The 15464-nt window shown below is 41.2% G+C and overlaps 1 protein-coding gene across 2 annotated transcripts in view; it reads left to right on the forward strand.

Moving 5' to 3' along the window:
- Positions 1-15464, forward strand: part of il1rapl2 (interleukin 1 receptor accessory protein-like 2) — a 368671-nt gene that overhangs the window by 248789 nt on the left and 104418 nt on the right. For both annotated transcript variants that reach the window (XM_031876428.1, XM_031876429.1), the window contains exons 5-6: positions 11638-11824; positions 11911-12064. In XM_031876428.1, coding sequence (XP_031732288.1) covers positions 11638-11824; positions 11911-12064 — 341 coding nt within the window. The remainder of the gene's footprint in view (positions 1-11637; positions 11825-11910; positions 12065-15464) is intronic.

Below are 15464 nucleotides of genomic sequence, written 5' to 3' on the forward strand. Positions count from 1 at the left end.
ATATATATATATATATATATATATATATATATATATATATATATATAAATGTAATGGAGACACGGCTGAACTCTGTTCAAAAAGGGGCCTATGTTGACATTTTCCTGAAGGGTGACTTTTTTGTGGTGGTATGACTAATGACCGTCCTCTGTTAGAAATCAAGGCAGCGGTACAGTACAGTAGGCGGACACTTTTTGACCTTAGGGAGGAGTTCAAGATGGATGATTGGGCATATGAACTGGCTGATTTTTACACTGGGGACCATAACCCGCATCTGGTCTCTTAACAGTGTATTCTTTATGACCTTTTGTTATGGTTGTAATTTGTTTGGAATGGATGGAAGGAGATGACCTGTGCCAGTGCCCTTTACCTAACCCAATCTAACCTTAACCAAGTAGTTATAGCTGCATGAATTTATCCAAACCATAACCCCATCAAAAAATGCTCTTGTGGGTTATTATGGAAGGCACTGACAAGCAACCAATACACTGTCTCTCTCAGATGTTCCCCCTGTGGTACTGCTAGTAAGATACCTGTCTCTTTACATTAGAGGATGAATCTACTCTCTATGGACACTCACACACAAGAAACACACAGATAGTTGTAGCAAAGGGTGTTTCCTAATGCCAGCCCAATGTTTAACCTTCCTCCCTATCAGATTAACAGATGTGGAAGCAGGAGATAAAGAAGGAGAGCGGAAAGAGACAAAGAGATGAAGAGAAAGACAGGGAGTGAAAGACAAACTGACAACGGCGGTAGGAGAGTAAAACAGAGAAACGGGGAGAGCAAAATGGGAGCAGAGAAGGAGAGAACGGTCATTTGAAGTTTCATTTGGCAGTCCTCTGTGACTTGGCAGCCGCTGATTCGGTATCCCTCTCTTGCCAACGTGAACCAACATGTGCCAGTGCATGCCAACTTGAGCCAATGCCTGCTGCCCTGGCCGGTCTTTAAAAAACGAAAAAGTAGGCCTTAGTTCTGACGCTTTGATGTTCAAGGGGTTCTAGGTTGCTCTGAAATGCAATCTGACTTGGTGGAGATATGGAGGGAAGGACTACGTCAGCGGAGAAAGGAGGGCAGAGCAGGTTGTGTGAAAACCAAGCAGCCTAAGGGTCAGTGCGAGTGAGTGCTACAAAGACTCCTCTGTGTAGCAAAGGTGGTGTTTTGATCCACACAACAACCATGCCTCTTGCCTAAGTGTCCTTCAGGAACACACTGACCAGCACGAAAGACATGGCGAGCATGATTTCACCCAAGAGATTTATACTCTTGGTAGAAGCTTTTGGCCAAAGCGACATACAACAGAGGTTCAATCCAGACTTCAAGAGTTACTGCTGCAACACTCGGCCTCATGTTCCACCTGAAAAAAGCGGCACGCGATGGATAAAGTAAATAATAGGAAGAGAGAGAGAGAGAGAAAGAGAGAGTTTATAGGGTGAGCATAGACTGAAAATAAGAAGTGGGCGTAGTCACTGTGGAGGCAGCCCTTTTGTTTTTGGACTTCCGCTTTGAAGCCTTGAGTTCGGCATTTTGGCCGTCGCCATCTTGTTTTTTGTCTGTCACCATCGTGTCTTTTTTTGCAACAAGAATTACAAAAAAAAAAACACGCTGTGAAATGAATAAAGTTCTCAGATGAAAACATGGACAACTCCCAGACCGGACTCCCAGACCGGACAACGCTGTGGTAGCGACCAGTCAACCACAATGTAGCCACGCCCTAAAGGATGCTCTGCTTTATGGTCTGTTTGACTCTAAATGGACCAACATTTACTAAATAAACAACATGCAAGTTTCAGGAACTGTAGCATTGGCTTCATTTTCCACAGCCACAGAATACTGCCTGAGGGCGAGCAAGTACTTTAAGTGATCATTGACGGCAGAGAGGAGTTCTGCTCACTGTCTAGTAACGAATGAATCCAAAAGTACTCCAAAGATTGAACTCAGTCATTAATGCTTTGCTGCCATTTCCCTTTATCAAAGAAACATGTAGTCTTCAGTTGGCAATCAGCTTGTTGACTTAAAATCTAATAATTGTCTCTGAAATATTCCATTGTCTACCTTGACATTTAAGTTTTATTTAATTTGCACTGTAGTAGGACTGCCATTGCTTGAGGACATGCAGCATTTAATTAATGGAATACATGTCAAAATGAATAGTTTTTCAAAACTGAAATTACAATTTTTTAGATATGTTAAAAATCAAATGTTCAAATATGGATCTGTCAGGGAGTCTATCAGGAAGCTACAGCCAATGAGAGCTCAACAGCACGGGTTGAGGGGAAACCTGGCAGAGTCAACTGTAGGTGTTGTAACATGGACCGAAGTTGGTGTTGTTGGATGTTCGCATGAATAAACTTAATGCATAACAATAGGGGTAGTAGTAAAGGTGTATGGAAACAGGCCATTATGCGAACACATGCTCCGACGACAACATCAACATCCATGACTACACCCGTCTCACTTCTCACCTTTGCTTTTGTGACAAAAAGTAGTTTACCCCTTTGTCATCCGTCAATCATGTAGTGCGAAAATCACAACAACTTCAAGACTCTTGATTACAAGACAGCAAGTTGTGCATTGTGAAGTTGGCTTTAAGGTAAACAAACTGATTTTAAGTATTCATTACAGTGAAAACACATACATATATAAACATGACTACACAAAGAAGTGTTGAACTTGAACAGTCCCACACAGGCACAAATTCACAGAGAATCAAGCTTGCACAAACTTCATTTCAAATACGGGCCTGGGGGTGAATGCAATTAGTCCTACACACAAACACACATTCAGTGAAGTCACCTTGGCCAGGTGACGCTGCTTTCCCCACAGACACATTGGCTGTCATGCTGCGAATCACCAGTTAACCCAACCTGATAGAAAAACCAGAACACCACCCTCTTGCTGTGCGGTGACAGTGCTAACCACTGTGCTGCTACTCATGTAGAGCATCATTAAAACCCCACTGATGCTCCACAACTTTTTCATTGCTGCCATTTGGTGGAAAGTGTGGAAACTAAACATTGAACAAAACTTTGCACAAGCAGAATTTAAGACCTCACTCAATAATGTAACACAGCACAGCTTGTGTGCATGCATCCTTATTTAGACGCATTTGTGTTCAGATCTTTGCATGTGTGTGTGTGTGTGTGTGTGTGTGTGTGTGAAAGTCTCAGCATGCGCAGGTGTCTGCGCTCCCTCTCGCTGCCAGTTAGTTAGATTGATAGTCAAATTAATCCGCGGCTCCGTCCAGGTATAAACACGTTGCCTGCTGGCCAGGATACATCCCCCTCTATTAGCGCCATAATTCAATGCACCCTCTAGCTGCCTGCCCCGATCATGGGAGGGTAATTACAGGGAGGGTGCGCTTGATTTATTGATGAGGAGGATATGGCGGATTACAGGTTGATTTGGAGATTAATTCATGGCTCATTTTGCATTTTATGTAATTGGAATTTGTGGTTGTTTTTTTTCCCCTCAGAGCAAAAGCACACACATAAACACACACACACACACACACACACACACACACACACACACACACACACACACACACACACACACACACATACACACTCACACACACACACACACACACACACACACACACACACACACACACAAACACACACACAATGCACAAAGATGAAATATAAGCAGTCAGCCAAAGTGCAGAGCGCCTGGAGTTGTGCTGTAGGAGTGATGCTGCTCTGCCTGGGGACACTTTGGAAGTGATCGTGGACACAGTAGCAGATGAACAGCAATCCCATCAAATTCTGATCAAAGAGCAATGACGGAAAGAAAACAGTCACGATAGCCTCACTACATATGCTGTCTGTGTGCCAGTACGATAGCCTCAAACGCTACTTACTTTCAACTCGCACATGAACTTCTGAGACGAAGACTGCGAGGAATGGAGGGGAAACTAATCCAATTAGCGGACCGTCATAATTTGTAGTAAAGAATTTGTTGCATGCTTTTGAAGCTGTGAATTGTGAAATTCATTTTACAACATGTAATGCGATTTTAAGTAGTTTTATTTGCTTCCTTTGCAGTTGCCAGTTGCATTGATTGATGTTTTTGCTCTCACCTGACATCTGTTTCAGCATGGCGACACATTCCTCATTCGTGTTAATAGATAAACACACACACACATGCAGATAATATGCACATAGCAGAAACCCTGATATCCCATGCTTTATTCATAGCTGTCTTCGACTGCAAATACAGATGACCCAACTGTACCCTTTCTCAGCCATGTTACAAAATAACAAGCCACACCCAGCAGAACACACACACGTTTGTTTGTGTGTGTGTTTGTGTGTGTGTTTGTGTGTGTGTGTGTGTGTATGTGGTGTGGTGTACCAGACTTGAGCTTAACTTTAAAATTGCTGATAACAAAAGGGTTATGAATGTCAGCCACTCACATTAGACAGAGAATGGCATCCACAAATCTTTCCCTTCACCTTTTAAATCTCTTTTTTCACCTCATCCATTTCCAGGAGGACAGGACACAGCTTTACTGGACAGCTTTTTACTAGCATTAAATTGTCAAATCAGGCCAAATTTATTTGTGAGGCATGTTTGCCAAAACAGGTTTGTTACCTATCCCGCGAGTCCTGCACAGAGCAGCAGAGGACACACATTTAGAAGACCATGAGAGATAGTGGTGCAACCCATCATCAAACCCACAGGGTCAGATTGTATCACGGATCAGATCAGCACAAAAGAAAAGAGGGAGCAAATAGAACTTCTAGAGATCCCTGATCACATGTTTTGCCGCTGATATTAATTGCTGATCATTGATAATCCATAGATTGGCAGATACAGATCCCTTTGTTTGATTATAGAGCTGGTCTACAAGGCTACAGACTATTCATTTTTTTGTCACTGTCCCAAAAAATCATTTTAACTCAGTGTTAAGTCAGTGTAAACTATCAAATATTCTAAATTGTATCATTTTACTTTGTTGTAGTAATTCAGTGTTTTTTTCCTTTTAGAATACACATTTTTTTAAGTTTCTCACCAGCACTACATTTTAAGAGATTACATGTGAACACATCTTAATAACGTTATAATTCACCTTCGCCCATTACTCATTTTTACCGAACAGAGCTTGAACGCATCATAATGTAACTGAACGGGACTTTGTTCGTTAGCCATTAGCGGTGCTGCTAACGTTGCTAGCTCTCCTGTCAGTTTAAACACGGATTGGTTCTTTACAATGTAACATTATCAGAGGTCGGAGACTAGTAAAGCATAAATGATGTCCTGATCACATATTTTACTGAATATTGATGGATAACGATCGTCAGTAAAACTTTACACTGCGATGGTTAACGTTAAACTGTGTAATTAATCCGGGGTTCACATGGGTGCCGAACCGTGAGGGGGGATCGGTATACGGATGGACAATGGTCCGTTACTCCACTAATGAGAGATCTTGTCACCTTTTGGCGAAATTTGCAACTTCGAATCCAAAATCCGCCAGCTATGTGATTTCTGCAGATCAGATGAGGGTTTTTTTAATTGAGGGGATGGGGTGGTGCGCATTTCAGGGCCAAGAAGCAGCTCTCCTTCCGCCCGGAAACTTTTACCCGTTCGCAGCATATGCTGAGGTTAGCGCAACAAGCCCATTGGTGTGCGAGTCAGTCACACTATGGCAAGTGCAAATGAAACGCCTACTCTGAAAGAACCGCCTGTGACTTCAACAGCGAGACAGAGACGTAGTTGAAGACGGGGTGTCACTGTTGATCCTGGAGGGTTTGTGTATGGGAACACATCCAACATGCGTAACGCACAAACGACTGCATCACCCAGATGTGCCGATCACCAAGACGAATAAGAAACAAACTCCTCTTCATCTGCACCTGCATCTTTGTCACCTTTTTTACCCCCTTGCATGCCTGAAATATGTCACAAGAAGTAATTTCACAACAACGTTACGATGCGCAAATGGAGTGTGGCTTATATTGTTAACACTTTCACTCATTAACTAGTGAGTTAAATGAAGTTGAAGTACGAGTTTGACACATTGGGAAATACACACAATCACTTTGTTAAAGCGAGATGGGTGAGAAAATCAGTACCGCTCTTGTGTCTGACTGCTACTAATTAAGCTACAGCAACTAGCCACCTAGCTTAGCTTAGCATAAAGGGGAAAAAAGCTTGCCTATACCAGCACATTATTACTCACTTATTAACATGTTGTATCTGGGATGAGAAATAGTCCCACACGTCCTAAAAGTGTAGGCAGAAAATTATACTGCACAATTCCAAACATACTAAAAGCATCTGGCTGTGCCACCTGTCAGTGAAAGCAGGGCTCTCAGCCTGAAAAATATATAGCAAGGAGCCCCTTTGTTTGCTCATTGAGTAAACAGACCCTTTTAATATTTTTTTTGTGGATGCAATAATCCTATTATCATGACTTATCTCTCAATTACACAGTAATACATAATTTTACGACTGGTAGTGGAAAACTTTGGTAGATATTGTTGTTGTAAAACAGATTAGACTGCCAATAACGTGGACATGTGTCCCATGCATGATCCTGATAAACACTAGCGCTGTCAAAAATGCTTTGTTGTCCTGAAAAGTGTGCACATCTCATGAGAATGAAATATCCTGAGGCTGGGAAATGCAAACATCTTTAATAGGATCAAGATGAACCATAAACACCATCCCTGAACAATCTAATCTGTAGCACTACATTAACTCTGTTATTCAGCATTTCAAGATCTTTGCCACATTAATGTTCCTCTTGACGTATTAATTCACATTGGCAGCTGTCTTCAGGGCTGGAATGTTCCATTAACAGCTTTTATCTTCAGAGAGATTCAGGGGAGATCATAATTGTAATACTTTTCATAGAATTTAACCTCAAACACCAATTCCTGGCAGTAGAAAACTTAAAGGTTAAACCAACTCGGTTCTCTAGTTCTAAATAATATATTCACATATATTTCTTGTCCACTCACTTAGCATCTATTAGTCATTCCCCACAAAGGTTCTGCAGGCACAGATATGAAAATACAAAGATAATTTACAAGATTTCTAGTGCAAAATCTCAAAAGTAGTAGTTTGACATTTTGGAAAAAGTTGGATGAGAAGATTCTTACTAGAAGACTACAGTAAGCTTGTTAGCTTAGCGTTAAAACTGGAGACATAGTTAACATCCTAGCCTTGTCTAGCCTTGTCGTCACCGTGATTCGTCTTCAGGAAATCAACGCTACTGTTACATAGCCCTCCATAAAATCCTTACTCGTCGTTTATACATTTGCAGATGTTGATACCTTTGGATTGAGCTAAGCTAGCTGTTTCCTTTTTGCTTAGATAAGATAACCTTCTGGTTGCAGCAACTGCTTTGTAGGCGTAGTATAAAAGTCATGAAAGTGGTGATCCTCTCATCTAATTTAAAAAAAAGTGTACTTCCAAAATGTCAAACGATTCCTTCAAATATTTTGACACAGTGGTTGAGGTCTTATGTTTGCAACCAAATTATCTGATCAGATGTCTGCTGGCAAATCACACAGAGGAATAGAGTCATGGACAAGTGCAGAAAACACGTCTGTTGGCAGGGAGAACGATGAGTTCATTGAACATCTTTGATTTCCAAAGTCGAGGGAAGTTCTTCTTGGAAGCCAATTAAAGGAGAGTTCCAACCTCAGATTCACTGTGTGAACACATTGGAACTACTGTGAACACATCCAGGAGATGGTGGGAATCTTTCATCCTAACCCATCGGCTTCCCAGAATCTCACAAACAAAAGCAATGAACATAATGTATTTAAGAGTGGGATTAATATATAATAAAGCTCAGGCTGTATTGGATCTGTTAGACATTAATTCTTACTGAATATATGTTCTTCTTTCTTCTAATAATCCCAAATAAATTTACAGCTGGATTTTACTTGTCACAAATGACTAATATCAATATCAAAGCTTTTTGTCATGAAGGTACAGCATAGAGACTAAATGTGCAGCTCATGCATTAAACACTCTTGTGTCTTTTACTTCAGGGCCATTTTAGTCACTGAAGCATTGAAACCTATTCTACATATGAATACACACCCACACGCAATTTGCATCCGTAAGAGGTGCACAGCATGCGCTAAATGCTTCCGGCACAGCGTTTGCATTGTGGTCTAATCGAATCGTCATGTTTATAGTGAGATATGCGTAACGCATTTGTCTTTACGTAGATGCTGTTTTTAACGTTTAGCGTCAGGCCTCCGGTTTCTGGGTTGGACAGGCAGAGAGGGGGAGTCGTGACGAAAGGCTGATACATCGGGGGGGGGAGACGGGACACAGTAGATAGGAACAACAAGAGGAAGCTGTTTTCCCTTTTTCAGTTCATCCCGGTTCAATGTGCAGCACTGGCATGAATGTGTAGAATAATATCAAAGCAACAAGATCAAAGAATGTTTTAACATTAAATCCCTTTCAGCTCACGAATGCGTGAGTGTGTTTGTGTCATTTCCCGGTGCAAGGGCGGATCTGAATTTGCTTTGAATTTAGATATTTAATCACATATCATTGATGGAGCATGTGGAGGTTTACCGCATGATTCTTGATCTATATGAATCATTTGTAATTATCTTTCAAGTACACAGAATAAATGGTATTACCAACCAGTAGAGGTGGGGCAGCCATAAATTCAGAAAACGTTCAACCTCCAATAATGGATTCTTCAGGCCCCCGAGGAGGGGGGGGGTCCTGTAAAAACGGCATCAACATAATCGTCACCGTCAAAAGTTATAATGGAAATGACATTGGCAAAGTCTTTTTCATATGAACATATCCAGCAAATACAGAGTAATATAGACATTAATGTAGAGCTCTCCACTAACTATCGGACTAGTTGCAAAATGCTCCACCATGTTTACCAGACAGCTGCTAACATTGCCTGTCTGCATTTCATTTCAAATATTAGCAGACATTAATACAGAGGTTCGGCAACCCTCTCCAAATAAAAACGACTTTTATTTATTCATCACGTTCGTTGCGCAGTGATGAAAATACGATTTTTTGGTCAGCACTAATGCACATTGACGTGGGCCTGAATCAGTCGAGGGAAAAACAAGATGCCCTAGGCTGGATATGGAGCGATGAGGAGGGGAGAAACTGAGAGATGGATGGGTGGATAAAAGGCTTTCCAGGTCTCTAGTTCAATGCTCAGTGGTCTTGGTTAGGTCAATGACAAAAAAAAACTGTCCCCTGTATGACACAAGCGCGCGCACACACACACACACACACACACACACACACACACACAGCACTGATGGGATAAGTGGTTTAGATCCACTTAGATGAGAGGTTATAGTTTGGGGACAATGGATGAGTCCTCCCAGTGTGGGTGGGAGAGAGAAAGAAAGAGAGATCAATGTGGTCCTTTGTGTCTGGAGGTGAACTTGGAAGAACACACACATATACACACACACACATACACACACAAAAACAATTACTATCACCTTGAGCAGTTTTTTTTAAACTTTGAATCCAAAATAGTGTTGAATGCACATTGCGTCATACACTTTGTAACACACTTTCAAAGTTAGTTATTTTCATTTCATTAGATGATACGGCCCATACTGTCACAAGTAACAGCAGCAGGATGTAGTGTGTTATATCTAACCCTCCAACATTGCACAGACAAAAATGGCAGCTCACATTATCTCAACACAGTCCAAAGAGCTGACCAGTCTTATAAGGTATTGCTTCAGCTCTGTTCCTGCACACCTGATCCAATTAAGAGCTGCACCTTCATTGTATAAGGTGTGCAAACACAAGGCAGTAGTAAACCTTGCACAACAAATAGGCTTTAGGTCTGGCTTGAGAAACATTTCTTGTGTATTATTTAAGTAGCATTGGACTGTAAACAGAGCATTGACATATTATCACCCCATAAGGTGTTTTATGGTTAACAGTTGCTTATTTATGCATCCAGCTGGCATGTAGCAACATTTGCATTCATCTGGAGTCGTGGCTCTCTCGGTTGCTGATGAAACCTGGGAAACATCTGGCTCTTGAGCTGCTAAATGCTATCCGCTATGTTCGCCTGCTAGTTGCTGACTTGTCCGTCTGTTGGTTCATCCTGGTTCTGGTAGTTTGCAGTGGGGTTTTTGGAGCATGTTCACAAAAACAAAATAGTTTAATTCGGGCGGTAAGAGTGAACTAAATATGTATGCTCTGAAAAGTCAAAAAATGAATGTAATAACAGGAACTGTGGAGTCAGGTGATAATTCTCTGTGTTCATACATAGTCAATTAATCCATCGTCAACAAAACATCTAGATCAATATAACATCAAATGTATTCATCATGGACCATGTAACTTTGCCAAAAATAATAAATCCAAAACTAAATGTAGCTACCAGCTACTCTCTGTTTTCTACCAAATGTAGCTACTAGCTACTCTCTGTTTTCTACCAAATGTAGCTACTAGCTACTCTCTGTTTCTACCAAATGTAGCTACTAGCTACCGTACTGGCTACTAGCTTTGCTGTGTAGCTTAAATTTGGAGTCGGCATGAGGGTTCCAAAGAGTGACTGATGAATCGTCGACTCACACACCATTTGTCATGTTAATATTGAACAATATGTATCCCACATAAAAAATATGTTTTATCAATTTGCCAACATCTTTCTCAGTATTTGCTGAGTAAATGTACAATTAGCAGTAGCACATAGTATGGGATTGGGGCATCGTTAGGATGAGCAGTAAGTTGTCATCTTTATTCATTACAGTAGCTCTGATAGATCTGATTCTATCAAATACTTGCACGGTGTAACAATTGAGAACTAGCATTAGATGGAAAGTGAGAAAATTAGGGCCTGCTGCAAGCTCCAAAGCTGGAACTTCCCACGGGTATTTTATTTGTATAACCAGAAGATCTCTCTTGCCATGACAGTTTGAGCCTAGAAGGCCTATCTAAGCACAGGTGTAAATAATGCAATTGATGATGTCTGTCATGGCTTGCTGGGACACTTCAATAACCCATAGCCGTTAGTGTTATTTGTAACACCTGTGCTATTCCTGCCACTTACTGACTTGTACTTTTAATTGACATTGGACTTTTGTTGTGATGAAGACATTTTGTTTCTTTTAATGAAACCAAACAATTACACTCCGTCATGATGGATACCTGATATTTTGAATCCTTTTGTTTTACTGTATTTCTATTTTTGTGTTTGCACAATGAGAGGAACAAATAACCACAGTCAAATTCCTGGTATGTGTACTCATACCTGGCTGATGCGGATTGTGATGCAATGCAATGAGTCCACCATTGCCTAAAGATGTACCTCTACAGAGTGTCATTTCTTATGAAATTGTGTTTTGTTTGTGTTAGTGGCGGGTTGTACAATCAGTCATTTCTTCTTGATGCCAATTCCCTCCATGTTGTCACATAGGCACTGGGATGTCAGAGGGCCTATCATTTTACCAAAATACCCACAGCAGTGCCAGACAATCCACTCAATACTTTCACCATGAAAACAACTCTTACACTTTTCAGACAGAGTTCCAGTTTTTGACAAATGGCGGAATGACTCATGTCACTGTTGTGGTTAACTCTTGGATGAAGAAATAATAATAGAACATGATAAAACCTTTTCCAATGTTGTGTTTGTAATCTCTTCAGGAACTCTACATACTGCATGAAAGTGTCCATGTCCATGATTGTGGAGGAGCGGGATGAGGGGAGATGCTTCAGCAGCAAAATCCGACATCTGGAGAAAGCTGAGATCACCCATAGCAAAATGATCACCTGCCCTGATATAGAAGACTATTTGGCCCCGTACAAGCAACCGCAGATGACCTGGTATAAGGTACGACACACAAAAAAAATCAGCGTAACCATACCCGAGTCATCTGTAGACTGTTGTAACTTGATCAGGCTGTGTGTCTTTCTCAGGAGTGCGAGCGGGTTGAATGGAGAAGCTCCATTACTGTGAACACTACAAAGATCTGGATTCCTGTGGTGGAAGAGGGTGACGGGGGAAATTACACCTGCGAGTTACAGTATGGATCCAGACTGGTGCGGCGGACAACAGAGCTCAAAGTTACAGGTAGGACACGGTTCATGGATGGATGGATCTTTGAAAACATAGGATGGGACAGGGAATGATATGCAATTGGATGGTTCGAGTTTGGACAGGACTGGATACTATACAATCTAACGAGAAAGCATTGAATGACCATGAACATGACATTGGAAGATATGATTGAATAAAAAAGGGACTGATGATGGTTAAATCACTGCTAAGCCTCTAGTTACTAATCTGGACGGATAAACAACCAGGGGACCCTCACCGGAGGACCTCAGGCTGCTGTCCTACTCATAAGAGGTTAAGGAGCTCACAGATGTATTTTGGGGCTAGGCCTAATGTATCCCCAAAGGTAATTATTACAATTATGAAATGAATTCTGAAAGCCAGTGGAGGGAGGCTAAATAAAGGGTGATGAGGTCTTGCTTAATTGAATTTGTTAAGATGCTTGCTGCTGCATTTTTATCGTAACTAATCACGAGAGAGAACTCGTGGACACGGATAAATGGAGTTACAGTAGTCTGAACGGCATAAAATAAAGAATGGATACTGTTCTCAAGGTCAGGAGATACAAATGGTTGACAATATCTCATTTTTCGACTGTTGTTTTAACCTTTTTGACTTTAGCATTAACACAGTTTGACTCCAAGGTAACATTTATTGACAACTGCCAATGTTGCCTTGAACAGAGTTGAGGAGAGCAAATAACGATCGCTGATTAATAGTCTTTTAGTTGCAGGAAACTGTATAACATGCAGCACTTAATCCGGTCAAGTCTGTTAATAACTGAAGGCGTTTTCAGACCAAACCGTTCTGGGGACTCTCTGAGAGGAAGTGTCCTCTTTTCCCCAAGTGATATTGGTACATACAGCCGGGTGTTGTCAGCATAAAAATGACAAATTTGCAAGCGATGTCCCCGACACCACAAGTGAAATGGGCAGTCGAAGAAGAGGCATTACCAATGGTAATTAAGAATGTTTTATATGTTGTCATTTGTTTTATGACAGGATAGGATAGATAGGATGGCGTCTGTTGACTGCTGTGGATTGTAAAGGTCCTGGGTGTCCATTGGGTCAGGCAGACTCAGACTGTATATGCCAACACTAGGCTACTTGGGTATCAAGTATCAATTCAATCTGTCTTATTTTGCAGAATTGATTAATTATATGTGCATTACACCACTCCACGCGAGTGGTTTCGGGTAAATTGACGAATCAAAGATAGAGAGTGGACTCAAACCATGACAGAAATATGTACTCTGGCTGCTTTTAATATACAATGGATCTCTCAGTGACGCCAGAGCATCCATTATTTTTGACAGATGCCTGACTCAGCAATACATCATTCATCATTACTGCAGCACTTTTAAAGTTTCCTCTTTGCAAAACACAACTCTACTCTAAAACAATAGAGTGCATTCACATTCATGGCACCATGTTGTGTATTTGCGTTTGGTCTATTTGTTTTATTCCCAGATTAAACACACATTTCTTCAAGCTTCGGTGGCTTTTGACTTAACTTCAACTCGGCAGTAACATCTGCACTTCGCTGTTCAGAGTTTAAGCTGACTTGCATCTACACTTTTGTGCTGTGTGTGTGTGTGTGTGTGGGGGGCTGCAGTCCCTTTGATTATGTGCACATGCATGCTTGAGTTTTGACATTGTGCCATGTGCATAATGCATGTTGGTGTCTGTGAGCAATGAATGACAACATTGTGTGCTTATTTTCAATGACACACACAACATGCACCCTGCCTTTGCTTTAACACATTCAGACACTTTCCCACACACACACACATACACACACACACACACACACATAAACTGAGTGATTCTCTAGTCTGACATAATGGGTGTGCCATGACAAGCAGCAGAGAGTAAAACTGGATCCTCCTTGAACAACATCCTTTGAGTATGCTGTCATGCATTTAGTTCTCCATATCTCTTATATTTTGAATTCCAGGACCAAAGTCTGTGTCTTCTTCATCTTGCACCTTGTGATTTGGTTCAGATGTACGGCAACCTTTTGTTCAGTGGAGTCGATACGAAGGCATCGCTTCAGTTGTCAAGGAATTGTTCAGAGCCACTTTTCCTCACTTCCCTTCATGTACTCTCTCCCATGGAGGAAGATAACGCGGGAAAACCACATTTTCTACCAGTTTGGTTTATTGTGTAGGGAAATAGCTCCTGATGATTCCCGTGTTGAGTCGTCACGTCGCAACATCTCTCAGATTGTAGTGACAGCATTGCTGAACACTTTGATCAGATATGATTCCTTTTTATTCTGCATGCAGAGCTTTGTGTTTTATTAAATGTGATACAGAGAGGTCTACAGAACTATAGTGCTGTGTTTTTCCTTAAATACAATACTAATACAATACTTTTCTGTTGCTTGTCCACATTGACCATGGCTAACACAATGCTGTTCATACATATTAACAACAATAACCGTACAAATGCAATTACAACACAGCCAAAGGATCACCTTCTGCCAGTGTTGTAAGCAAGACCATTGAAACCGAGACCACGTCACGTCCAGAAACAGACCGCTGCAAGTGACACACCCGTCTGACATGTGGATCATGCAAACCAGAGGCCCTCTTCAAATTGGTCTGAAAAATCCATATTTCCATAAAAACACCCACAGAAGACTCCTATTCATTCACTTATTTTACAACCAACTATACTGTATAGAAATGTTCCAAACAACAAATATTAATATTTCAATTTTAAGAAGCAAGATCCGAGATTTGGAGTAATATTGTTGCCTTTCAATGGCTCTCGACATGGCCGGCATCTCACAGCCACTATATCTTTACATAGCAAATACCTGTGGTTAAAACACAGTTTATTCTCCTGCATGCATCTACATTAACGGGGCAATCTAGCATGACAGCACCACAGACAATCCAAGCTACATTCGAAAAAACCTAAATCCAAACTTTGACTGAATTTGGGAAAGAGGAGGTGGAGGCAGATGGGTGCTGGGAGAACAAGGCGGGTTGGAGGTGAGTCAGGAGAAGCTAATGAGTTCAGATCAGAGTGAAGAACCGCTGCTGCTGCAGGAAGAGCAGCAGCTCTCCACGGCAACAGCTGAGACAGCTGTATGCTAACCCCTGGAACTACAAATACAGCAAAACTTGTGTTTTCAAGTTGACACAAATTAAAAAATTCCAGGTAGCAGAAGTCATGATGGGAAAAAATAGACAAAAGATTTGATTGGTCTTTTCATACACAAGGAAGTTTCATGTCTCTATCCCCGTGCTGTTGTTTCTGGATCATTATCAGAAAAGTTACAGAAATGAGCAGAGAAGCAAACTAACATATGGGGACAGAATAACTCAGTGAAGCAATATAAGCATGAACCAAGATGTTTGTGTGTGTGTGTGTGTGTGTGTGTGTGTGTGTGTGTGTGTGTGTGT

The sequence above is a fragment of the Anarrhichthys ocellatus genome, unplaced genomic scaffold (genome assembly GCF_004355925.1).
Source record: "Anarrhichthys ocellatus isolate YVR2014 unplaced genomic scaffold, GSC_Weel_1.0 scaffold109, whole genome shotgun sequence".
NCBI lineage: Eukaryota > Metazoa > Chordata > Actinopteri > Perciformes > Anarhichadidae > Anarrhichthys > Anarrhichthys ocellatus.